Source organism: Mauremys reevesii, linkage group 5 (genome assembly GCF_016161935.1).
Source record: "Mauremys reevesii isolate NIE-2019 linkage group 5, ASM1616193v1, whole genome shotgun sequence".
Taxonomy (NCBI): domain Eukaryota; kingdom Metazoa; phylum Chordata; order Testudines; family Geoemydidae; genus Mauremys; species Mauremys reevesii.
In genome coordinates, this window is record NC_052627.1 from 33839991 (window position 1) to 33866452 (window position 26462).

Below are 26462 nucleotides of genomic sequence, written 5' to 3' on the forward strand. Positions count from 1 at the left end.
CACTGTGCTAGGTGCTGTACAAACACAGAACAAAAAGATACTCTGTCCCAAAGCACTTAGTCGAAGTAAAAAAAAAATTACCATGCTATGACACTGTTACATTACAGCTAAGAATGTCAATCAATGCCTGTAAATGTGGCTGCTTAAGAAATAATTGCCCTCTAACTATTAAAGAAAAATTACTGCTGCACATTTTTGAACAGTCATCTCCAGAAAGCATGGTCATGTATAGACACACATCTGTCGGGTATGTGTATGGGAGGGTGTGGGTATGTGTATGTGGTGATTTGCCTAAATCTCCTTTAAATCTTTGCTCATGCACCAAAATAAGAGATGTGATTTTTGAAGGAGCCAAGCAATGTGCAGGTCCAATTAAAGTCAGAGAAATTCAGGATGTTCAAGTGGCATCTTTTATAAGCACTAAATTTAAGGAGATGTTTTTTCTCCTTAAATTTTAAGGTTAGATTCCTCAAAGTCATTAGACTCGGGTAGTTCCCCTGCATGCTGCCGGCTGGCAGTGTGTAAAGATCACTGTCTCAAAAAACTTAGTATTTTGACTGGGAATTTGGTGGGAAGAGACTTCTACACAGGGAGTCATACCTGCATTAAGGTAGGAATGGCTGCCAAAGGGAAGTACTGCAGTAATGTACCATTTGATCTTTGACCTAGTTGGGAAAATAGGTAATGCTTAGTTGGGGGGGCAGGGGAGAAAGGAGGTTTGTACTTTCTATAATCATGGTTGATCCTCTGCACAGAAGCTATTTGAAATATTTGACACAAAACAACCCCACTGGCTTGTGTGTACTGTATATAGGGTACAGATGACATGGGGTTTTGACAGATTTCCCTCCCATCTCCAATTAAAGGGACCTCTTAAGGGGGTAAAATTAGGGCAAAAAAACAACCTAGACCAAAGTGGCTGGGTTAGACTTCACTGATCTGAACCCAAATGTTACAAATTCAGCATGGCAAAGTAGTGTTTCCACCTTTTATGAATTTATCATCAAGGCCAAAGTCCTTGTGCTGCGACAGCTGTCATGGCATATTGTGTGAGAAGAGGAGAGAGCTTCCTGTTTTAGCTCAGCAGTGTGGAAGCTCATATTGCCCTATCTGAAAATAAAAATTTTAAGTTTGGTGTTGGGTTTATTTCTGTTGACAAATCCAGAGGTTATTGAACTCTTCTCGTTATCAGTCAATGTCCTTAAGCCACCTGGTGGTGTTGTAGCTGAAACCAGCTGTATATTAATGAATTTATCCTGGCAGCACTCCTGTGAGGTAGAGAAAGTAATAGCATCCCCATTTGACCAATGATGAACTGAGGTAGAGAGAGTGGTCACATGAGAACCTGGTAGCAGAGCTTGGTGGTATCCAGATAGTCCCAGTCCCTTGCCTTTGCTAGAAGTATCTTTCACAGAGAAGTTATTCACTTACATATTCACATAATGTATTATGAAATCTGGAGTTTTTCTAAGAGGCTTACATGAGAGCATTCCTGTTCCAAAATTCACCACTTAACCCTGAGCTACGTTTGTATTTTTGTGGAGCGATGCAGAAATTTTTCCCCCATGGAAAATTTTGATTTTCCATTCAAAAAGAAAACCAAGAAGTTTGGACCCCAAATTGACGAGTCACAATGTTCCATGTTAAACAGATGTTTTCCATGGAAAACTTTGTTTAAGCAAAAGTCGATGGTGACAGAAAATGTGTGACCTGCCTTAGTTTTTCCATGAGGATGACTAACAGCACTGTGATAACCTATTTTCTTTTTTAAATCTAGCTCTGAGATTCCCAGCAATTTGACGCCTAATTTGCTGTGCAATTTTGAGAAAGTCACAGAACTCCCGTGTCTCATTCCTTCATCTGTACAGCACCCAGAGGGGAGGGGATGTGAGGTTCTGTTAGCCAGTCTTTGTAAAGTGTTTGGAGATCATTTGCTGGGAAGCACAACAAAAGTGCAGTTATTTCATTGTCATGCATTCATACTGTGACACAGACACTCCATCTCTTCTCCCCCCCTGCTTCTGTCCCTTTCTTTGGACTTAGCACCGCCCCCCCGAATGCTGTACTGTAAGCATGTGGGTTACATGTGCATTTCCCGTGCATCCCCTCCCAGGGACCTGACTCCCATTCCAGCAGACACAGGGCGGGAGAACCTGCTGCACTGGTTTCCTGGGTGAGAGAAAACCCAGCCTCCCCTCCAGCTGCTTGTCCCGGTGGGATGCTGCGGGAGCGGGGCAGGACGGCTCTGCGGCTCCAGCAAACCTGACCCGCCTAGCAGCTGTCATCCAGCCTCACCTCTCCACCCTTCTGCTGCCTTGTCTCCTCCTCTTCCGGGCGGGGCTGGGCAGGGCCCGTTATCCGACCAGCCCTGCCTCCCTGCAGCGGGAGGGGGCTCCAGGCACCCCAGGCTGCAGCTCTGGGTCTCCTCCTCCCTCTCCTGCTGGCTGGTCCTCCGCAGCTGGGAGGAGGAGGAGGAGGATCGGCGGCTGGTGGGGAGCATCGTGCGCCCGGCCCCGCGCTGTGCGGCCAGTCCCGCCCGCGTGGGCTGCCCCGGGATCGGTGCGCGGCGCTGCGGGGCCCAGGTAGGTGTTTGCAGGTGGGTGCCCTGCGGCTGAACGGGGGGTACCCGGGTCAGCCCACGTGCAGGGCTGCTGGGATGGTGCTTTGCCCGGCTGTTGGGATTTTATTCCGGCATGAACGAGGCTGGTTCATGGCTGTTACTTCTCTGGTCCTTTCTCCGTGTTGACAGCGGCCAGGGGAGGGAGGTGGGCAGTCACCAGGGCAGCAGAGCTGGGGAAACACACCCCGGCTGCCCGCGGCAACCATCCCTCCGTCTCTTCCCCCTTCCCGAGTGAAACGCTGGGATCGTACGACTCTCACCAGAGGAAGTGTATATTCCGGAGGGGGACTGGTTCAGAGGGGTGTTGCTGGCAAAGATTCAGGACACGGTGTGTGCCTGGATCCTGCTTCGGTGATTTCTGACAATGGCTCGTTCATTCCGCTTGCCTGGGGCTGAATTGAAGACGCCTAGTTTGGTTTTGAAATTGTGCCTCCATACTAGGGAACGGCTTATTCTTAATGTAACTGGATACTGGATTGAGAGCCAGGGAGCCTGAGGACTTCTATCCATTGTGCCTCAGTTCCACTTTGGAGGGATCACCTCTAAATTGTCTCCTTGTCCCATCAATCCTTGGCTTCTCCCCTGAGACCACTGTCGGCATGGCATGTTGTAACAGAGTCCTCCTCAGGTGGCCCCCTGTCTGTTGGAAACTGACCTGGGGTCATCTGTTAATGTTAGTTAGGGCACCTACCTGTTGTCCAATAGTAACTTAAGTCCTGCTCCTGCAAAGTGCAGAGGGTTGCCATGGAGTCAGGAGCCCAGGCATACAACCCACCTTGCTGGGTTGAAGCCTTAATCACAGTACCAACCTCTTCTTTTCCCTTTGAATTCAGAGCCTTTAAGCAGCCTTAGGGGAAAACCGCAATATTAGTCAATTCCATCACTGAAGAGAGATGGAGCAAATTATCAAAGAGGAGGAGAGGGGAGGAATTAGTAAAGTTTACCTATTTCCAAAAATGCTATTACTTAATAGTATGTAATTTAACATTAAAGATAGTGGATTAAATCCTAGCACCATTTAAATAAATGGAAGTTTTGCATTGACTTCCGTGGGGCTAATATTTCACCCGATATATCTTAAGAATAAAAACAGAAATATCAATTATGCAAAGAGTCCACCCCAACTCAGCTCTACAAACAGAGACCAAAGAAAGTGGCACAAATGTTGATGCTGGAGGAAGCTGGCGTACTAAATTAAAAAAAGATGGCTTGATGGGGTTAATATGGGAAAAAAAGAAAACAGAGGTGCAGCAAAAATGTTATTTTATTTTAAGACATATAAAAACTGCATATATTTTCAGATATGTCTTTGCTGCCTTTAAAGTAGGTTTCCTATTTGACTAGTTCAACACAAACACCCAGTTTTCTAATAAAGCAATGGAACAATCTGTCTTTGTTCACCAAGTCAGTTTTCCCAGGTTTGTCAACATTACAAATGAGATTTGATGGATAATTATGGGAGTTACAAACTCATGTATAAAATTGTAGCACGAGGAAGGCAAATTCTTGGCTCAAAGGTCTGCATTCCAACCCAGCCAGAGGTTTGAGTTGGGTGGCACTTCTACTAAGACAGAAATTCAGCCAAAATGATTTGATAGATTTCCGGAAGCTGCCATTCACACCCAAGGGGCTGAAGTGCAGAAAGTAGCCATTAACAGAGCGTGTGTACAGTTTCGGTGGGCTGGAGAGCAATGTTAGCAAACAGTTTGATTCAAACCTTATCTTCAGATGTGTGTGGAACGCCCATTGGTGTAGATAACTGAAAATAGGGTAAATGTCCATTAGAGCCTGATTTTGCTTCCAGTGAATGTCCTGACGTATCTCTCACTAACTTCAGTGGGATCAGGATTGGGCTTTTAATTAGTACATCCATGTTTAAGGGTTAAGTAGAAAGAGACTTCAGCCCACAGAACCTCAACAGGCAGTGGGGTGTAAAAGAGGGGATCAGAGCTCTGTGATAGGTCTCCCACTTCATTGGAAATGGTCCTCTGGCAGGAATTGCGCTTCACATGGGGTGCAATGGAAGAGCCATGCTCCATCACGCTCCCACCTTTACCCTAAAACACAGTGCAAACCAGCACATATTTATGCTGACCTGAGTTTGTCTTCTCCTTCTCTGGGATTGCAAGGGATCAAACAACCCCAGAGGCAAGTGTCTTCAGCCTCTGAGAAGGGAGAGAGTGTGCTGCTTAGCTGAACTGGAATTCTTCCCAAGTGATTAAGGAGCAGCCCTGACAGACTGGCTGTAAGGAGATGTGGGACACTGATGGTTGGAATGGGGTGATGATATCCACTGCATTCCATCAGTGATGTAGAGACATCCTCCCACCCACTCCTTGGGCTGAGGTGCGGGAGGGGGGAAGGTATCAAGATTCCAGCAGAGACTTAGAGAGCAGAGAAGATTATTTTGAACCATCCATTTTTGTTGAAAGCACTGGGAGAATTCTCGTTGCGCCTGTCAGAGTCAGTGTCCTCTTTTTGTTGTTTGTTTTGAAGGAGAGAACATTCTAATGGAATGTTCCACCCGTCACAAAAGCTAACTGTGCCAGCCTGTTGACTGGTGGCTGTTCCGAGAAGTGCATGAGCTCACATGCTTAATAAAATGAGTGCTGCCGAAAATTAAGGAATCCTGCAGGCTGGTTTGTTGGTAATTAGGTAACTACTGTACCAAAATGCTCAGATGCCATATTTGGTGAGGACAGTATAAAAACCCAGACAGATCAATAGATATTTGAGATCTTAATTCAAATGGGTTTCTGTCGTTCTTAAGGACTTTTTTGTTAAATAGCTCTGACATGGTTTGGGGTAGGAACTTAGCAGTTGGCAGAAGCTCCTTTCACTACCCCCTTGAAATACAACCTAAATTTGGCCAAGTTTTAGGCTGTGGAAAAGCACCATTTGTATCTGTGCATTATTAAAAATTGTTTGCTTGATTTTAACTTTCTGAAAGCTCCAGTTGCACTGCACATGTTTGCAGGACACATTGCGCCTCCTGCATCATATGCTCATGATTCATGCAGAACTGGAAGTCCAGATAGGACACAGGAAAATCTGATTCTCTTCCTCCTATTGCTCTTGTGAGGGGGAAAAAATTACTTATTGGAATCATACACACAAGGGGGATGATTTAAGGTTGCACAGACAAACATAGTTCTGACTTTTCCCACTTCTGAGTTCTTGACTTTGCAACTTCAACAATGTTCTTCTAACGTAGGGTTTTTTTTAACAGAATAAATAGATATAAACTAGATGCGCATGCGCACAAAAGCTTCATTACATACTTTCTAATATGTAATGTACAGTTGGTGTCTATGAGGCTTTCTCTTTTGTATGGGGAAAGAAAGAAATATGACTTTAAAAAAGTCTTGAAACAGACAAATATACGTGTCTGATTTGCTTCTGCTTATTCTTCAAAACCTTTGTTTATTTTTTTTTATTGTAGGTTTGTCACCATGGTGAAGGAGGATATTGTGGAGGACAGTGAAGATCCAGAGCTGTCTATAGAGGTGGGAAATGGCACTATTCCCATGAATCAGAAAACTCAGGTAATTGCATTTGTATCTGTATTCAGGCCTCTCCTAGTACAGGGTTACCGCGGGCAGCTCTCCTTTCTCCAGCTTCATTAAAATATTGAAGGAAATTAGTTTTACAAGGAGAACTTGTACCCCCTCATTTTGGGCCTTTCTTACGTTTACTGTATATTCTATAAAGTGTTTCCTTTGTGGGCTTAGCTGCCTGAAATCAGTCCTGACTTCAGTTTAAAGTGTCGGGTGAATTAGTTTAAATATTACAAAGACCCATCACCCACACAAAACTCTTTCAGGTGGAGTTAAGATTACTGCAGTTATTCTCAAACAGTGAACCACTGGCAGTTCACTGGGCAGCAGCTGCTGTCTCTTACTTGTTTTCAGCTGCTAAATTGCATTAAAAAACAGCTTGAAAATATGACATACACTCCCAATGATGTTTTTCCACGTAGTAAATTGCTGTAGTTGCACAGAGATGTTATGCGAATAAGACTGGGACTGGCAGGTGCCCTGTGCAGTCGTGAACGGAAGGGCAGCTGGTCCACAAGTAAATCTCTCTTAAACTGGGCTCCACACTATGCAAAAATATATCGAGGAGCCCTGACCTACAGTTAGCAATGTTATAGTAAACATAGCCCTCGAGTAGCTTATTGCAAATGTACACAATGCTGCTTCAGAGAAAGCTTATTGTTTTTAACTCAGGAGGTAACTGTCTTGGACTGCAAAGGTACAGATGGAAATGCACAAACAGAAGAAACCGCTCTGTTGCACAATTGTGCAAGGCAACTTCAGAAACCGCTGACAGAGTCAAAGCCTCCAAGGAAACTGAGGCAAATATTTGCTTGTCCTCCTCAAGGCCTCCTTGCCCAAACAGTGACAAATGGTACGTATGGGACAGGCGCTGCAAAATGTTCAATTCCTTGACGTACGAGTATACACACCAACGTTTCGTTTTCTAGATGTGATCGCTGACAGCTTTTCTGTAAACAGTAAAAAACCATGAAGCGACTCTTACTTTTGACCTGCCAGGCAAATCTTTAGGTGCACTGATGGGACAGTTTTGATGTAGAACAAGGACTTGCATTTTTAGTGTCTTTCCCACCCCACTCCCACCCTCACCTCCAGCTCCTTCTGTCTCATCAGCTGGCTTATCTTCATATTAGAAGTTGTTTTGATCAGAAGTGTGAGCTCTTCAGCCTATTTGAATGTTCTCATCCGCAAATGAACTGTAAAGAAGATTATAAATCATTACTTTTCTGGCAAAATAAATGGCTTGTGTTGAAATTAGGTCATGAATACACTAGTTTGCGGAAGAACCTTCTTCTGTTACTTAGGACTCAGTCCAGCGCTACATACCTAAGATTATTCAGTTGTTTCCAGTTTTTATCCTACTTTTGTATCATTCAAATATATATAAAATAACTTGTTTTATTAGGAAAATACAATACACTGCATAAGATATATGTATTATGATAATACATTAGTCTGTGTGTATGTGCAAAGTTGCCTGTTGAAGTAAGGTTATGTATTAGTCTAGAAGATACACACCATAAACAAACAGGCATGCACACAAGCTCCGAAGTGCGTGCACATCTGAACTTACTGATGAATCTCATGCCCACCACGTACACATTTCAAGTTGTTAGCAGATCATAGGGTGACCAGATGCCCTGATTTTATAGGAACAGTCCTGATATTTGGGGCTTTTTCTTATATAGGCTCCTATTCTTCTCCCTCCCCCCCCCACTCCCTGTCCTGATTTTTCACACTTGCTGTCTGGTCAGCCTAGCCGATCACAGTCTAAAGATTTGACATACTAAAGTGGGAAGAAAATGAAAAATCTGTATCAGGATCTGTTTCAGAACACAAGGAAGTATTCAAAAGTTTTAAAAAAACAAAAAGGAGAAAAGGATGAAGTTGAGTGTATGTGCTGCAAATGGAGTGGCTCAATTATTAAATGTAAATATTTATAGGCTAATAGGTCTAAGGCTACAACAGTAAACTGTTTATTCAAATGAAAAGTTTTATTTGGGGATTAGAGATACACCTCTACCGCAATATAACACGACCCGATATAACGCTGTAAAGCAGTGCTCCAGGGGGCGAGGCTGCGCACTCCAGTGGATCAAAGCAAGTTCGATATAACGTGGTTTCACCTATAACGCGGTAAGATTTTTTGGCTCCCGAGGACAGCGTTATATCGAGGTAGAGGTGTATATTGTTTTTTTAAACTCAGAGGTGACATTGTGTTTTGAGTTCTGTTTTAGTTCTTCAGCAAACCACACTGATGGACGGAATTCAAAGCATTAATCTCCTGAATACTTTTTTCTCTTGTCTTTCCACCCACCAAAACAAACTTCGATATTTACCCAGAAAAATTAATAATAATTTTTGCACTGATTTTCACCTGTTTTTTGTTGGTGTGGTAATAAACACTGATAAAGTCCCAGGAAAAAATCAATAAAATAAAAACTGAAAACCAAGGGCCTAAGTACAGTGCATACACTATTGTGACTTACTGTCATATTTTAGCACCAACAAAATCAGAGCTCCAGCTCAAAGAACATCAAAGATCATTGTAACTAAACTGACATTAAAAGTAAATGTTTTATTTCTAAAATTAAGCAGATAATACTTTTCCTCCCAAAAAAATCATTTACAAATGTAAATCTGAAGTGAACTAAGCCATTCCTTAGAGATGATTAAATATATTTTTCCTGTCTTCTTCTAGTTGCAACAGTAATACTTGTCTGGGCTGTGGTCTGGTCCATCACAGGCAGTGAGTGTCTTCCGGGTGGGAACATATTTGGAATTCTGTTTCTCTTTTTTTTTGCTGTCATTGGAGGTAAAATTTTTGGGCTCATTAGAATACCAACACTGCCTCCTTTACCTCCCCTCCTCGGTAAGTATTGTGTGATATATTCTTTCTCTTTTTATTCTTGCATAGTTTTGCTTAGGAACATAGGAATTGAAATACAGGATCAGACCCAATGTCCATTTAGTCCAGTGTCCTGCTTCTGACAGTAGCTAATACCAAATACTTCAGAGGAAGATGCAAGAACCCCACAACTGGAAAGTGTGGGGTAATCTGCCCACACACAGGTCTCATCTTGATCGCTAATAAAGATTGGCTTTAAGCCCTATAATGCACAAGGCTTAATATCCCTTCTATAACATTAATTCCTGCCACTGTGGCTACCCTGGAATTTGAATGTAGGATTTCTGACACTGTAAGTGAGATCCATACCCCTAGGCCACCTGATTACAGGATGATAATGAATTCATAATGCAAGGAGTGTTACTCTTGAGCTGTCTCGTGTGTATCTCAAAAGGAAGTTTCTAGCATTTTAAGAATCTCTGTCTCCCAGCTTCCCCCAAGCAGTCTGTTTCTTCCCCCTTTGTCTGTCTTGACTCAAGCTTGTCACCATGGTTGCTGACCTGGACTCAGATTTTCCCACCTATGACTCAACAATCCCCTGTCACAAAGGATTTCAAAATGTGTCTTAGTTTCGAATTATAATGAAACCCAAACATTTCAAAATTCCAAAAAAAAATTCCTTTTGGGGTTGATCAAAATGTCTTCTTTCTATTATGACTTTTTTCCTTTATGTAATACAGAATAACAAAAACTTCAAAACAAAATGTGGTTTCAAAACAAAAAAATGAAATATTTCATTCCAAATGTAAAAATGAGATGTTGTGAAATGGGATGTTTTGTCTGAACTTTTTTTTTCTTCTAAATGTCGGTGAAATCAACACAATTTCATGAAGTGTTTCAGTTTTGACAGAACTGCATTTTCCACTGGAAAATGGTGCCGTCCATGTTTTTCTGATCAGCTCTCTTGCCATCCTTACATGAAGAAAATGGGAGTGCTTGCAGAGCACCATGAAGAAGCAGGTCAGAATCTGGTCCACTGAGATTATGAAAATAATAAGTAAACCCATTGGATCTGACCATGATTTGGAATTTGCACGTGGATTACTGAAGTGCAATGCTGTATGAAGTAGCGTATAGCATTAGGTATAGCAGCCTTTAGACAGTGAACTTGCAAAGTCAAAACCTTTTTATTTTTAAAGCAAGTTTGATCTACTGTTTCTGACCATATCGATTCTTCTTACTTTTTGTAAACTACTCCTTTGCTCAAAAGTTATGACTTGGGCACAAAAGTACTTGTCAGGTGAGTAATGCTGAAGAACAGAAGCATTAGCAGGATAGCACATGCCTGATGAGATGCTTTTGACAATCTTCATGCCTAAGGTTCCTGGTATTTGAGGAAAATCTGAAAAAAATCTAGGAATCAAGGAGGGAGAAGGGAATATTAAATGTTCTTTGTTTTCACATGAAAAATCGTAATAAAAATACAAGGACCTATATTTAATCATGGACATCCTTGCCTTTGATTTATCCCTTTTAGAAGGAATTCAGTCCAGTGCAGATGCTTCCTACTACTTAACGCTTACAGTGAGGTTGGGTGGTGCAATTGCCAGCAGATCACCTACATGGGGGCATATTGCAGAGCCTCTCTGTGGTGTGAAGAGAGTCTTTATGCGAGCCCCGCATAGATTAAAGGAGAGTATAGCAACAGAGATAGTCTTAAGAAGGGTCTATGAACCCCATAGTTATGCAGGTCCTATGACCCTAACATGGCAAAAGAAACAGAGAAACTGTGATCGGTGTTCCAACCCATAGGCTCCTGTAATTGTCACAGTGAAGCACATGATGCTGCCTTTGTTTCTCCTAGAGGGCGTGGGAAGAAGAACAAATAGTAGCTATCAGGTAGACTGTGTTCCAGGTCAAATAAAAGCCATAGTCAAGGCCTGTCAGCACACAGTGGGCAGTCTCTGAGCAACATGAGCACAATATTGACCAAAAAAAAATCTTCTTATGGATTTATATTTCATAAGATGAATATTAAGCTCTGCTACAAAATTAAATGTTTGCAGGTTCAGGCCCTAAGATAGGGCATTTCAGGCCTGTGTTTAAAAATACCTTTTTCACAAAGCAAAACCATCTAACTGGAGACTGCAAAACAAGCATTTGCAAAAGGTTGAATTTTCCTTGTGGCTCAAACAGAAGATGGGAGCAAACAACTGAAGTTCCTCCTATGTGAATGTTTCATTAATAAGGATTTTAAAAATATATGATTTAATTTTTGCACATATTATATATTCTAGGCGAGATTTTCAAAGGATCTCAATCAGCACCCAATCACTCCCCTTTAGGCCCATGGATAGATAATAGGTCAGACTTTCAGATGAGCTCACCTCCCATTTAGGTTGAGAACACTGGAAGCTGCTGGCTGTTGAGTACTTGTCAAAGGCTATGCCTACACTAGAGACCTTACAGGAGCATTGGAGGGATGAAGGGGGCGGGGTATTGATGCAGCTGCAACACTGTAAGATCTCTTGTGTAGCCGCTCTATGCCAAGGGGAGAGAGCTCTCCCATCAACATAATTAAACCACCCCCAATGAGCAGCAGAAACTTCCTTTCGTCTGTTTTAAAAAAAAAATGTCTCACTTAAAAGACATAAAGCTGCCTGCGTTCATGGTGGGCTGTGTAGTCTAGAATGGGCTACACTTGGATGGCAGGTCTTAATTCTGATGTCTGTCGCCAGTACCATGTGTGCTCAGTGGGTTTGCTTGTTTAAGAAAAACAGGGTTTTAAATCAGGCCTCAGTGTGTTTCTTCCTGCTGACCATCTGATTGTTTTGTGTATCTCATTTCTTAATTTCATCTTCTGCATGACTTTAGATTTCTTTGCTTTTATTAATCCTATGTCTCAGCACATGATTGCAGGACATAAGATACGGTTCTAAAACGCGTACTGACAGGGCGGCAGTATGATCCACTGGATAGGGCACTGGAATGAGAATCAGGAGATGTGGCTTCTAATCCTCGGCTGCGCCGTGGAATGGACCATGACCAGCTGGTTGTGGATTGTCTACATTTTATTTTTAGCGATGTTGACCAAATTGAGTTACTTAACAATCAAATGAATTACAGCACAACAAAAATCTTTAGTGAAAATAGGGTCCATATGTTTGTACAGCACCTGGTACACTGGGGCTCATTGTTGGTTGCGGCTTCTAGGCACTACAGTAATGCAGGTAATAACAGTAATGTAAAAAAGGCCTAGATGAGGTTCACTGCTAATCAGTGGATCTGCTAATTCCCTTGGAAATTAGAAAAATTAGAAAAAAAAAATTTCGCAAGAGCCATCAAATTACATAGCTATGACCACCTCAGACAGAACTTCTTAAATTTATGTGCTGACTAAAATTTCACTCAGTTTACTGTTGATGACAAATTTACATTTAATATAGGACATATCAGCCAACGTTTCACCAATAGCACTATATCCACCACCTGTTTGGAATGGGTCGGTTAAACCACATCATTTCCAATAACCTTTACCTCTTACTTTCCTACTCAGTTTCTTCTTTGCTTTCTGTCCTCTGATTTTTCAATTTTAATCTCTCAGGTTATAGAGTAACATCTGTCAAGTACATCACTAACTCTCAAGAGTTCCTCTCCTAGCATAGCAGATCCTAATTTTCTCACTGAAGTTTTCCACAAAAGATTCTGATCTCACTCTAGACGCTACTGAAATGCAATAACAACAACTCAGTCAAGAAACACTTGCTTGCTTTCTTTGTAGGGATGTTGCTTGCAGGTTTTCTCATCCGAAATACCCCATTCATCAGTGACATAGTCCAGATAAATCCAAAGTGGTCTGCAGCGCTGAGAAATATTGCCCTTTCCGTTATCTTGGTCCGAGCTGGGCTTGGGCTTGATCCAAAGGTACGGTATCTAATGTTTCTGGTGTAAAAACATACAAACAAACAAGCCACTAACAGTATCAAAATATTTGATCAGCTGTTTGCTTGAAATCAATACTATATCGAATTATTAAATCTCATAAGTTTTGCATTTTATAGCCTTGTTTCTATTGGAAGTGGTTTAAAATACAATCCAATATTGTTCTTATATTAGTGAAGGTTAAGAATATCTATACACTATCAGCTGGATACATAGGATTGGTGAGCATTCCATTTTGTGATTTTTTTTCCCCACTAAATAAATAAATAAATAAAATTATTTCTGTTTTGTGAGCTGGACATCTCAGTTAAATGCACTTTATCTTGATTTGCCAAGTTGTGTAAATTGTTCCATTTGTTTAGTAAGTTTTCCTATAAAGTCTATTGTACTGCTAAGAGATCATTCAAAGGGAGAAAAAGTTAAAATAAACAATGCAGGGATCCAGGACACTGAAGAGAAGAGAATCTCCTTTATGATAAGACACTCTGGTGAAAGGAAGCCCTACAAGTAATATTTTTTATTGTTTTATGTGAGGATATTAATGTAAAGAAGAGTCCAACTGCCCTAGATGAAAAGACAGCTGACATCAGTCCTGATAAATAATAGCTCCCATGATATTTCTATGATCCCTTCCCCACCCACTATGAAACTTGATATCTCCAATGCTAATAAAAGAGGGGGGAAAAGAAGGGTGGCTCCTGCCTAGTTTACAACTTCACCAGCTAAAATCAAGCTATAAGGTGTTCCCTTGTTCCTACACTTGAATGGAAGTAGAGGGTATGTCAGGCGTAACTAGCACGTTAGCTAAGCCTACCTAAACTCAGATACTTTTCCTAGTCAAGGTAAAGGCTGGATAGGAAGTGTCCATCATGACATGACATGAGATTTTTCTTGAGGATACTCACTTATAGTAAGTCCCAGAAAATCTCAGGTTGCAACATTTCTATTGTTACTCTCTAAAATGTCTGTTTTCCAATGTAGCATCCTATTCTTTACCAAGACATTCAAGAGGGTTTTTAAACATTGTGTTCGGGCACATCATTACACACAATTGGGCGGTCAAGTTCAGTATTTGAGTTCTTTTCCCTCTGTGACGTGGTCATTTTCAGACCTAAGTAGACCGGACTAGGACTAGATCAAAGATGGGCTCAACCCACTAAATGCACTAAGTCCTAGCTTTTACAGTAGACTGTACTGGATGATGCCATGTCACTGGGACGTCAGTAATAAACCAGAGCAGATCTTTAGCTGCGTTTCCCTTTATGAAATTGAAAGGTTATGCTGTTAATGTGTAAATGTGTTTCTCTTGCAGGCTCTGAAGAAGTTAAAGGCGGTCTGTTTAAGGCTTTCTTTCGGGCCCTGCCTCACTGAGACATGCACAGCTGCTATTCTTGCCCACTTTCTGATCCATTTGCCATGGCAATGGGGATTTATATTAGGGTAATTTACTCTGTTTTCTCCTCTGTAAAAATTCTAAATGGTTTAATTCTAGCTGATGCTGCCTATCTCCCTGCTAGGGATCTTCCCTTGAACTAAAGAATGCCACAGCTAGCCCAGTGCCTCATTCGTGCACTGCCAGGCAGAAGACATGGTTCAGTACTAGTTGCCTGTGTGTCTCTCATTGGTGAAATGCCGTGAAAGCTAGGCCGTGCCCTGTGGCTGGTTTGAGGGGGAGGTGTTCATAGGTAAGGAAGGGAATCTAGCCTCACTGCACGAGACTGGCAGGGATGCTGGTTGTGATGTGGGTCCTTGAGAGTGAAGAGTTAGCATAAACAAAAGAACAATGGGGTGATCGAATCCTGGGGGCTTTGTCTGGAATGCAGAGGGCCTTTAGGAGCAAAAGGAAGTGTTGTTGCAGGTGTCCTGTTAGGACGTGGAAATACTGGAGTTCAGCATTTCCCTTAAAGAGCCACCTATCGTGTAGCCATTCCATTAAAATCAAAAGATAGAATCTGATACGTCCTCTACCCTTTGGGGGGACGGGGAGTATATTCATCTTGTTCCATCAAGCCCCTTATTTTAATGTCACCCATTTGGGCACATGACAAAAGTGGGCTGTAGGTTTACACAGATGTCTAGTTAAAAGGGCCATGGTGGATTTTCCAATTGAATATTTTATTTTTAAGAAGGGAAGAATGAAATTATGTGTGTTTAGTTTTGTTCTAGGTGCTGTCTCTCCTGCCGTTGTGGTTCCCTCTATGCTGATCTTGCAGGCAGGCAGGTATGGTGTTGAAAAGGGTGTCCCGACCTTGCTAATGGCTGCTGGCAGCATTGATGACATTCTGGCCATTACCGGCTTCAACACATGCTTGGGCATGGCCTTCTCTTCAGGTACACTACCTAATCCATAAATGGCAACATCTAGGGAAAATACGAAAATATGATAAGGAATCTGTAGTCTGTTATTGTCAATTAGTGATAAATCTATAGGGGCTTGATTTATATACTGAAGACTCAGATAATTATGTGTGAAATTACCCATGTGCAGAGCAAGTGGCTGATGCTAATCAGATATGCAGTAAAGCATATTAGTATGTTCTGGGACCCGAGAGACCTGAGTTCTGTTCTGAGCTCCTCCACTGACTCACTATGTGACCTTCAGGAAGTTATTAAGACTCTCTGTCTCCATTATTTTTATTAATTTATTATTCTGAACAAGTAGGTGTGACAAGCAATTCCATCAGCATTTTCCCTCACTCTTGCTGCCCACGTAAAGTTAGAGAGTCATCTGGGTGGATCATCTTCTTCTTCCCAGATATTAGACAAACTGTGATATTTACGAAAAAAGTCAAATCTGTGTTTTTAAAAAAATCAAATAACTGATTTTCACTAAAACAAATATTGGTGGGGAAATGTCTCAGTTGATTAAAACAATAGAAAACTTCCCAGATATTATTGCAAACTTTGTGCCCTAAAAGCCTCTCTCTGACTGTCTCAAGGGAAGAGTTTCCGAGTGGTGTGTTGGAAGTGGATAGCTCTTATTGTTGTCACTGAGAATTCTGTCACTAATTTGCTGCACACTATGTTAAATTTCCTACCATCTGCCATCATTTGCAGCTGCTGAATGTTGATGATAGGGTAAGGATCGCCTATATGGCCATTTCATCCCTATAAGGATTGTGTACGTTTCCCTCGCTCCCTGTTGCTCATCCCATGAGAAATCCTGTTAACCAGGCCACTGTCATAAACCAGGTTGTCTCTTAAGGTTTCTTCACTAGAAAATAAGGCAGAGTTAGAGCACAAACTTGAAGTCATGTTTTAGGGCTATGAATTAGGGGTGGGATTTTCCAAGCACTCAGCATTAGCCTAATTCCACTCCAATCAAAGTCAGTGGTCAAACTCTCACTTCAATGGGCGCAGAGTTAAGTCAACACTAAGTGCTTCTGATTAATCCAATGTAGGTGCTTTGTATGCTGAACTAATTTTTGAATGCATCTGTAAGTGGCAGCCTGTTTAAATGGCAACAAGAATAGTGACTTGTTCATGTGAGGAGGGATAGCAGTGGAGGGGAAATGTAGGCCAACATTGAGGTCGGGTCTACACTACAGAGTTAGGTCAATGTAAGTAGCTTACATCCACCTAACTATGGAAGTGCCTACACTTAGATTTTGCTCCTGCTGACGTAAGTGCCACACTACGCCAACTTAATAACTCCACCTTCATGAGTGACATAGAATTGAGGTAGATAGGTCGATAGAGTGGCCGTGTAGACACTGTATTACTTAGGTCAACTTACTGGCTTTCAGGAGCCGTCTCACAATGCCACTGAAAGTACAATTGATACAGGCGCTCCTGGTGAGGGCGTGCACCACCGACAGAAGGAGCAGAGTGTAGAGGTGCACACGTGATGTAATTACTGTGGCGGCTATATGCCGACATAAGTTAAGTTGACTTAATTTTATAGTGTAGACATGGCCTAAAAAGAAATACTGTATCATCAATATTTGTAGCTAGAAATCAACAAATGGCTGATCTGGTGAAAGTGTTTTCAAATTAAATATTTTAGTCATTTTGTATTTCACAAAGTAACTAAACTTTCTTAGGACGTGCATGTGACTCCCATACTGTGTAAGCGAAATTCTTCCCTGCCTAAAAAACCCCCACAAGGTGAAGAAGTCTCTAAATCTTCCCAGTATGAACTCAGAGCTCCAGATACCATCCCATCATGGGGAAGGGTTTGCAGCCACACATAGGAGGCGGAATATGTCATATAGAAATAATATGGCATTCAAGGATTTATGGGGACATCATGTCAGATTGTGAGGACCTTGCATGTCAGTGATGCTCCTCCTTTGTGCCTTCCCCTGACGGCACCGCTCACTCAGAAGCCATGCTGCCAATGATTCTCTCCATTCAGACTGCACATTAATCTCTTTCTTAGAAAGCAGAAGGGAAAATCAGTGCTGTCACGAGCACTGTTAATTCCCACACTGATTTCCACCTAGGGGCCTGAGGGAGGCCTCCCATGTACATCTCCTGCTCCTCAGCTCTGCCCCTTCCTTCAGGTTGAACTACCCCCACAGAAAAGACTAAAGTCTCAACCATACTTTATGCAGATAAATATCTGCAATCTTGCCGAGAGAGCATGTGGTTCAGCATACTTTCATCCCCGAGCATAGCATCTGGGCCCTTGAATTCTTGTTCCTTTCCTTGCCTCGTGCAGAAGAGCAGAAGCTCTCACCATGTAGTATAAAACTACATTATCATGAATCCGGGGGCTACACTAATCCCCTTATTTCTTGTCCAACTTTTGGGTTGCTTCTTTCTGTATTTTCTCCTGCAGAAGGGATGGTGACTAGTGGGTGATATAAGAGGGGTTGTGCGTAAATACTTACGTCTAAGCCCTTTTCTCTTACTGTTCACAAACAGGTTCCACACTTTACAATATCCTCCGAGGGGTCCTGGAGGTTGCAGTTGGCATAGTAGCTGGTGGGCTTCTAGGAGTTTTTATTCAATATTTTCCAAGTAATGATCAGGTAAAAAAAGCTCAAGAACTTTTCTGAAAATATACCACCTAAGGTATCTTGATAAGAGTAGAGATGGTTTGCAGGAGAACTAGACAATCCATTTCCTAACTCAGAATGGGTATGGATATGACTTTATAGAGAACGGTATGTGTCTAGCACTAACGGTTGTGAATCCTGTGAAGTTTTATTATTTGTTAAAATGGATTACTTGTTTGCTGTTATGGTAAAGATGTGCGATTTCATAATTCTCCAATGTGCTGGGAGTTTAGACCCTTAGCCCCCAATCCTACTCCCTCTGAAGTCACTGGGAGTTTTCTTGCACAGCGGGAACAGAATCTGGCCCCAATTTCAGCCAATAATGTGAACATCAATTAGATTGATGTACTTCCCATATGTGCATGAGAACATTCCTTTTTATGTGAGTTACCTGCTGAACTAAGAGAAAAGTAACAATGATAGTGCTGAGTTTTATGGGTTTAACTGGTTTGTTATGCTCTTAATAATATTTTAACGTTCAAGAGTATTCTGTATTTGTTGCCTTCAATAAAAATTAAGATTACATTATTTTAAATCACATAAGGCCTCTGTAGTTGGCTCTAAGATTAAATGGACAGAAATTTGTTTACAGTTTGCGTAATGCCTTTGGACTAGAGCAGTGGTTCCCAACCTTTTCGTCTGGTAGGCGCCAGACGAAGGACCGTGGCGGCGGTCGAGCATCCTCCAAAATGCCACCGAATTTCGGTGGCATTTCGGCGGTGACGCCTCTGGATGACGTTGCTTGTTGACAGTAAGTGGTGTCATCCAGAGGCATTACTGCTGAAATGCCGCCGAATTTGGTGGATGCTTGACCTGGATTAGAGGAATATGAGATTATAAAATATCCCAAAAGATACTGGGTAACATCCTTGCCCCATTGAAGTCAATGGCAAAATGCTCATTGACTCGACTAGGGCCAGGATTTCATCCTTTGTCTCTTGATTATCAACATGAAGAACACATTACAGAAACAACCAGATGATTAAATGGTCCTAACTCAATGGTTGCCATTAAGTAAGATTGTTTGTGTAGAACTTCATCTTTAGAATTCCTGTGGTACAAAAGCCCTTTGCGCACACAATGATTTCTGATGGATAGAACAAAGGAAATATTGAACATCTGAAATTAAAGTTCCATAGGAATAGAAGTAAAAAAGAAAATAAACAAACAAAACGTCCTCATAGCTGACCACATTCCTGGAAGCTCTGGTTCCTCCATCTTGGTGCAGTTTCTTATTGATGTTTTAATGAATCTAAGTAAGCTTTTTTCCAATTTTTTAAAAATAAAAATGTACTTTTGTTTATTCCTTTCCCTGGTTCTAGGCATCTCTTGTATGGAAGAGAGCATACTTTGTGTTGGGCCTGTCCATGTTTGCTGTTTTTGGCAGCCTGTACTTTGGTTTCCCAGGATCAGGAGGACTCTGCACACTGGTCTTGGCCTTCATTGCAGGCATGGGGTGGTCAAGTGAAAAGGTGAATGTTTAGATACCCATGCCTCATAGCCAGCTGAAGTCACTTTAAATACACAGGGTCAGATTGTGATCTTGGATGTCTGGAGGGTTTTGACCAGAACCTCTTAAGGGCAGGAGTAGGGTCACCTGGCTATAAGACAATTCCCATCCTCATGTGAGAGAAGCTAGAATCAACTTCTTAGTGTGTGGTGGATATATTTCTTAAAGAGTGCTTCCCTTTATTTTGATCATTTAAAAAGAGTTTTAGTTAATAAAGTATTTCTGCAGATTCATGCCTAACAAATGTAGTTGCTTTTGCCACTAGTCAGTTTGCATGGGATAGTAATGGAGACCACCTGTAGAACCCTTCAGCTATAACTCTGCCAGTGTGTCTATTCAGGCATTCCAAAGACATTAGGTGTAAACACTGATCTGCCTTAATAGTGATCCCATCTGGCAGTTTTTATCCTCAGCATCTCAGGGATATGTAGTTTGAAAGTGATTGTATATATGTGCATGTAAGTTTAGATGCAGTTATACGAGACATATACACACAGAGAAAAGCTCGCTGAGACACAAGATCTTCTCTGGCTGTGTTGAAGAAATAAGTCTCTGGAAATGTAAACATATTAGGAAACGAGGACTTGGTATTTCTTCCTGCAGATGCACAATATCCTGCTAATGGTACAATATGTACTGTCGTGAGTGAAACATCAAATTCCTTTCCAAAACAGAGTCTTTTCCCTGTTCTTTTAGCTTCAAAACCCTTCTTTGTGTAAGAAAGCACATGGCAAAGGGCTGAGCAGTACAAACACACTTTCACTCCCTCTGTTTAGTAAAAGGAAGGTAATTGCTATGAATTATGACTTGTACAGGCATAGTGCAATATTGCTTCACCAAAATAATTTTGCCTTAAAATCATAATGGGCAACCCCATTGCATCACTTTTTTCCTCTTTTTTAAAATATGAATTTTGCACTATAACACAGTCAGAAATGGACACAGAACAATCTCTGTCAGTCTCATTTTATTTTGTGATGAAATCAAATGTTGAGGCCAGAAGATCCAATTTTTGTAACTTTACAGATTGCACCCCTTTCCTTACAGGTGGCTGTGGAAAAAATTGTTGCAGTCGCATGGGACATCTTTCAACCCTTTCTCTTTGGTTTAATTGGAGCAGAAATATCCATTTTGTCTCTCAGGCCTGAAACTGTCGGTAAGACTACTTAGAAGACGAATACTGTAGTTTTGACAAGAGTTTTTGGTAGCTATCCTGCCAAAAGAATCACTACAAAACCGCTTGTTGGCCTAAAGGTTATGGCATAGCTATACAAGTTTGTTTCCTTTGTTTTACCTGCCCTAGACATACTGCAGCAAATGCTCTTGTGAGCATCTTGCCTATATAGCAGGTAGAGTTTGCCAGTGGTGGGTTGTAGATAGGAATTGAGCATCTCCTCAAGTTCTGAATAAAGTCTGAGTTTTCCAATCAATACTGCAGAGTTAATTCTAAGCAAAGTACTACATTATGGGGCAATCTGAGGCTCCTTATCTCAGCAAAACACTTGACTTCCATAGGAGTTTTGCCTAAGTGAGGAGTGCTAGACTGAGGCCAGTATGCTGAAAACATCATTTGCACAAATTCACAGTCGCATCGCAAGTGGTTTTAAGTGACAGTGGCACTATCAAGATAATGTCTTACATTATCTGCTGCATTGGTCCTTGTTGTCTGAAGTATATCCTCCACATCTCAAGACACCACATTATTATTGATTCACTAAACTAGCATTATAAAATACCTCCAAACACATGGTATTGGGTTATTTCTAATAGTCTGTACCTCGTTTTTCTAATTTTAAAAAAATTGACGCAAAAACGTTAATCGGCAATTTTAAATTTAGTTTTCCTCAAATATGCCCGCCGTTTCAAGAAGTTGTTTTTCTCTCTGCTCTAGGGCTTTGCATTGCCACACTGGGTATTGCCTTAATAGTACGAATCATTGCCACATTCCTGATGGTGTCTTTTGCTGGCTTTAACTTCAAGGAGAAAATATTTGTCTCACTGGCATGGATCCCCAAAGCCACTGTCCAGGTACAGTATGGCAAGAGGGGGAATGACAGGACCATCGAAGACACCGTTGCTGATTCTCCTCTCACACCAGTTTTATACCAGTCTGAATTCACTGACCTCAGTAGAATTATTAATGATTTATCCAGGTATAAGTGAGAGAAGGGTTAGGACCATTAACTGATCTGTGTGGGACTTTGAAATAATGAACTCTGGATTTCCATATTGAAATGGGCAGGGGAGTTGCAGCACAACACTTGGGTGCATGCTGCTGTTCACGCCCCTGTGGTCCAAGCTCCAGGGCAGTGTAGGCATAGCTTAAGTTTCCTCTCCAGTGTCCTGTAGGGAATCTAAGTTAGAACTCTGCTTATGCCTCCCATCCCAGGCTGGCAACAGAGGTTTCAGTCTCTCGACATACCGTCAGAGACAGAACACCACTTTCTTGTCAATAGGACAGAGGACAATAGTTGGCTCAGAAATTCCACTTGTGTTCTTCAGCTTCATTTTGGAGAGGCAGCATGAGCAAGTGGTTAGAACTGGGGTCTACTGACAGTCAAGCTTTGCCACGGTCTTACTCTGTGACCTTGGGCAAATCACTAAACCTCTCTGGGCCTCACTTTCCCCATCTGTAAAATACTTATCTGCATCACACGGATAGTGGGCAAAACTGAGAAGGGTAAATACTTCCTGCAAGATGCCATAACTCCCATTGAAATCAATTGAGGGTCCTCAGGTCCTGCTGAAGTCTTGCATCTTGTGATGTTCTGCAAGATCAAGTTCAGTCAGAGGCTATCCTCATTAAGTGCTTTCAGGCCTATCAAAGGAATAGCTAAATAGGAGGTTATTTATTATTTGCATTTTGTGTTTGGAAAGTGCTTATGTGATCCTCCACAGCAGACACCTATATAAGTATAACACATTAAATAAAAGTACATTTCACAGTTTAGATATAACAGCAAGGGCTTTTTGCTACTTGAAAGTTCAAGTGCATGGACTTATGGTCGCTGCTATATGTCTTTGTAAAATGCATGAGCAGCCCTATTATCCATTGGGGAATCTCATGTAGGAGCAGAGGGGTTATTTTAACTTGATATTTGACACTTGTGTGACCACTGCTGGTCCTTTGCAAACAGAAATGAATAAACAGAACAGCAAAAAAAAAAAAAAAAAAGATATTGGCAGACTAGATAGGTGGACATTTAAAAAAAGAAATGATTACAGCGACTAGAGGTCCCCTCTGACAATCTAGGAGGTGGCGAGAGATGGCAAAGTAAGGTGAATGGTTGTTCCGTAGGTTGTTTGGAACCTTTCTGTCTCCTTCATCCTCTAGGCATTTTCTTTGTCTTTCGTTCTGCCACCCTATAGCTGGTTTCCTAGTTGAACAGAGACACATGGTACCTCAGCAGTCAGGACTAGATTCCTCTGAGTTAGGGTGACCAGATGTCTCGATATTTAGGTGTTTGTCCCGCATTCGGACCGATCTTTGGTTGGGACGCAATTTGTCCCGGTATTTCGTTCCACCAGCAGCATTCGCCTTTTTCCCGGCCCACCCCCCTCGCTGCTCCGCCAGCAGCACTCAGCTTTTCTTTTTTTTGCTCCACCGTCGGACCCCCGCCCCCCATGTGTCCCAATATTTTCTCTCTCTCATCTGGTCACCCTACTCTGAGTGCTGCTTTTCCAACCCTTGCTTTCCTTCATCTGCCCTTTAAAAGTGAAAGTACATAGTGACAGCATTTGAGCAGAAGAAAAGCTAGGCTAAATATGCTTCTGGCCCTGAACTTGGACTTCACTGCAGCTTTCTAGGCAGCCAGGAAGCAAACTATCAAACAAGGGAATGCACCTTTCCCTCCATCCCCTCCCAGAGAGGTTTGGTTGTCATGAGGAAAGTCTGACCATCTACAAAGCCTACTGTGGATGGTAAAACAAACTGTTTTACATCAGTGGCCCTAGGCTGAAAAGCATACAACTTTAAAAATCATGTGTGTCAAATACCAGTTTGGACCAAAAAATATCAGGAGCCTCAATTTCAGTTCAAGTGTAATAGGCCTATCTTGCATAATGTGGTTAATTAGTTGGGGCTAAAGTGTTTTCCAGGTGCTTTGCACAGGGGCTGCACCTGTTTAAAACCTACTCTGTGACAATCCACCATTGAAGTTGGCAGCTGTGATCCTCAGGAGATGCCATGGCTGACAGTCTCCAGGTGAAGCTTCCAGGGGCTGAGGGCAAAGCTGTCTCCTTGGAAGGCCCTGGCCTCTGGGAACTGCAATCCCCAGAGATGAGACAAGCCTGAGTTTTGTACCTTTTAAGGCCTATTCCAAGATTCATGGCCGAAAATCTCAAAAATTACTAGTGATTTTGGGTGCCCAAGTTAAAGTAAAAATCAGGCTCCTTAAAAGGGTTGAACTGGGCATCAAAAATGGTAGCACCCAAAAGTCACAAACCATTTTTGAAAATGTAGGCTTAATTAGGCCTTCCCTCATAATGGAGTAACATGGCTGCTCAGCAATGTTTCTCATGGAAGACTATCACCAAGGGCAAACCCACTTGAAAAGGCAGCTTAAAGTGGAACAAAGAATGAAGGCCATTCTTAGACAAATGTGATGTAACCCTTAACCTTGTATATGGTTCTTAAATCTTATGGTGTTGGGAGTGTTAGAAATGTAAATAGATGACAGGCATTTTGGGTAAGAAGCAGACATCCCCTGGCCACGAGAATGTATGCAGGCTAACAATGGAATGGATGTACGCACATGCACCCACACACGACTCCAAGTGTAGGATTAGACCCTTCATTTACATTGTTAAATGCAAATGGTTAGTTGTTCCGTTTCATTGTTTTCTTTAACAACGTTTTTCTTTCTCTGTAGGCGGCGATAGGTTCCCTTGCCTTAGATACAGCCAGAGGGCAGCAGGATGAACAGCTGGAAAAGTATGGAATGGATGTTCTGACAGTGGCATTCTTGGCAATCCTGATCACAGCTCCAATTGGAGCGCTGGTTATAGGCCTGGCAGGGCCCAGACTTCTGCAGAAGGCTCAGATAAGCAGTGGTGAAGAGGAGGAAAATGTTGGAGGAGGAGGAGAAGCAGAGATCCCTGGGCCCGCATAGGAAAGAAACAGTGGATAGTATATTGGTCTCACAGCTGCTGCTACTAGTTACTTAGTAAACACAATGTCTGTATTGTTCGGAAGGAAACTGAAATAGATAACAATCAATTACGGGTCCTAAATCAGCAGCCCCCATGTTTTGCAAAATATTTTTAACTGTTGATAGAGCCTTATGAGGAAATATGAAAAGAAATAAATGTACAGTATGTAGGCTGCCTAGATGATGACTGATGGGATAGGATAATGGTCTGTGGTTAGTTGATGAGCGTGAGTGTAAACACCACGGAAGAAGAAGTGTTCGGGGTGTATAACTGGAAGAAATTAGATTAAATTTGAACAGAAGAAAATTTCAAGTGAACATCAGGAATAACTTTCTCATGTTGAGATTAGAGATTGGGGAATAGGAGGTAAGACCCCCCCATCCTTGGAGCCACTTAAAGTTAGACAGGAACATGCATCTGACAGCTGGTGGACAGTGTATGGAACAATCCTGCACCTAAGATGGTGATTCTCAACCTTGTCCCGTCTGGGACCCCAAAACCTGTGTTTTCATGCTGTGATCCACTCAAGTCTCTTGCAGTCCTTTGTAGTTGCAGAGGATTGTGTGATTCAGTCATAGCAAGAAACTACAGGAGGGTTTGGGTGGTGAGTGGGTGCACTGGTGATTGGGGTATTGCTTGTGGGAGTTGCTTGCTGGAAGGCTGTTTGGAGCTGGTAGGGGGAATGGCTTGGGGGTTGACTGGAGGGGTTGTTTACTGTTGGGATGGCTACGACTAGGGATGTTTCATTTTCTGCTCCCTCCTGCCCACACACAACTCACTCCTGGGACACTTCTGCGAACCTGGCCAGAGAGGTGGCTCAGCAGGGGAAGGTGCCTAGGGGATGGAACAGCCCCGCACTCCCTGGGGGCAGGACCCAGGTGGAGGATGGGGGGTGAGGAGGGTGCTAAGTCCCTGCCCGGGGTGGGGCTGTGTGTGTGCTGTGAAGCCTGCAGGGCTGGGATGTGAACAGGCTGGAAATTGTTTCCCCCACACCACTCCAGAGCTTAGCTGAGAGGTGGAGAGGCTTCTCTGTGCCAGTTCTGTGCGGGGCTTTGGCACATGCAGGGCTTGGCTCCTCCTGGCCAGCGCCCTGGGCTGGAGGGTTTGGGGCTTGCCATGACTGCCATGGCAATTGCCATGGAAAGAAAAAAAGAGCGTGACCTAGAGAAACATTGCATGGAGCAATAGAGAGAGGAGCCAGATCCATCAGCGTGGCACTCAGAAGCCTGAACAGACCAGCACAAGACCAAAATGAATGGTGGAAACTGGTGGATGCCCTGCACACCTGAGGATAAAGGAGAAGAAAGGAATATTTGAATGCTTCTCTCCCTCCCACACAGTTTTTACAAGTGAGGTATATACTTATCAAGGTTTGTTAGCATGGAGTGATACGGATCTTTCTAGAAAGGTAGGTTCCATATGGATTGGAAGTGCAGTAATACCTGGAAATGTACATCTTAATTGATTCTCCTTCAGAAATATCTCACCAGGGGGAGCAAAAGGCTCAGATGTGGGGGGGGTTCTTAATACAAACACTAGTCGTCTTACTGTTGCATCAGTCTTTCCCACACATTCAATACAATCTAATTCAGATCTGATTTCCAAAATAACCTGTTACAAATTGTATCTTCCCTCCCCACCTCTCAAATTGGAAGCAAGCCTCCAACAACCAGTCCTTTCTAATCAAGGTCAAAATCTGCTCCTTCCATTGGACCAGCCACCAGCCTTAAGCCCTCAGTCAGGTGTGTGGTATTGCCTGCTGCAGTGAAAAAGCACCTGATGTTCTGTTCTCAGTGCCCCTTTTCCAGCGGAACCTTGGAGTGGCAGACAA

General features: G+C 42.4%; 1 protein-coding gene and 1 long non-coding RNA gene across 3 annotated transcripts; one reads left to right on the forward strand and one right to left on the reverse strand.

Annotated features, from left to right (window-relative positions):
- The first annotated feature begins 2395 nt into the window (after positions 1-2395).
- LOC120406179 (sodium/hydrogen exchanger 9B2-like) lies at positions 2396-25504 on the forward strand. Of its 2 annotated transcripts, none has more exons than XM_039540589.1 (12): positions 2396-2582; positions 6063-6165; positions 6850-7030; positions 8879-9049; positions 12807-12949; positions 14280-14407; positions 15123-15298; positions 17837-17943; positions 19293-19442; positions 20528-20636; positions 21372-21508; positions 24352-25504. In XM_039540589.1, the coding sequence occupies exons 2-12, from the start codon at positions 6073-6075 to the stop codon at positions 24589-24591; spliced, it is 1635 nt and encodes a 544-aa protein (XP_039396523.1). In that variant the 5' UTR covers positions 2396-2582; positions 6063-6072; the 3' UTR covers positions 24592-25504. The 2 variants fall into 2 exon arrangements, with proteins under 2 accessions (XP_039396523.1, XP_039396524.1); XM_039540590.1 differs by lacking the exon at positions 2396-2582 and adding an exon at positions 5178-5275.
- On the reverse strand, positions 6820-7374 carry LOC120406181. The gene is made up of 2 exons (XR_005599123.1): positions 7267-7374; positions 6820-7127 (listed from the first exon to the last, which is right to left on the reverse strand). It is a non-coding gene; the product is annotated as an uncharacterized LOC120406181 (long non-coding RNA).
- Positions 25505-26462: the final 958 nt, after the last annotated feature.

Bases quoted from the DNA above. Each gene is read 5' to 3' on its own strand.
- LOC120406179 (XM_039540589.1), top strand. From the start codon at position 6,073: ATGGTGAAGGAGGATATTGTGGAGGACAGTGAAGATCCAGAGCTGTCT. The intron at 12,950-14,279 runs GTACGGTATCTA...TTTCTCTTGCAG, and splicing joins GGCTTGGGCTTGATCCAAAG to GCTCTGAAGAAGTTAAAGGC. The intron at 15,299-17,836 runs GTACACTACCTA...GTTCACAAACAG, and splicing joins GGGCATGGCCTTCTCTTCAG to GTTCCACACTTTACAATATC.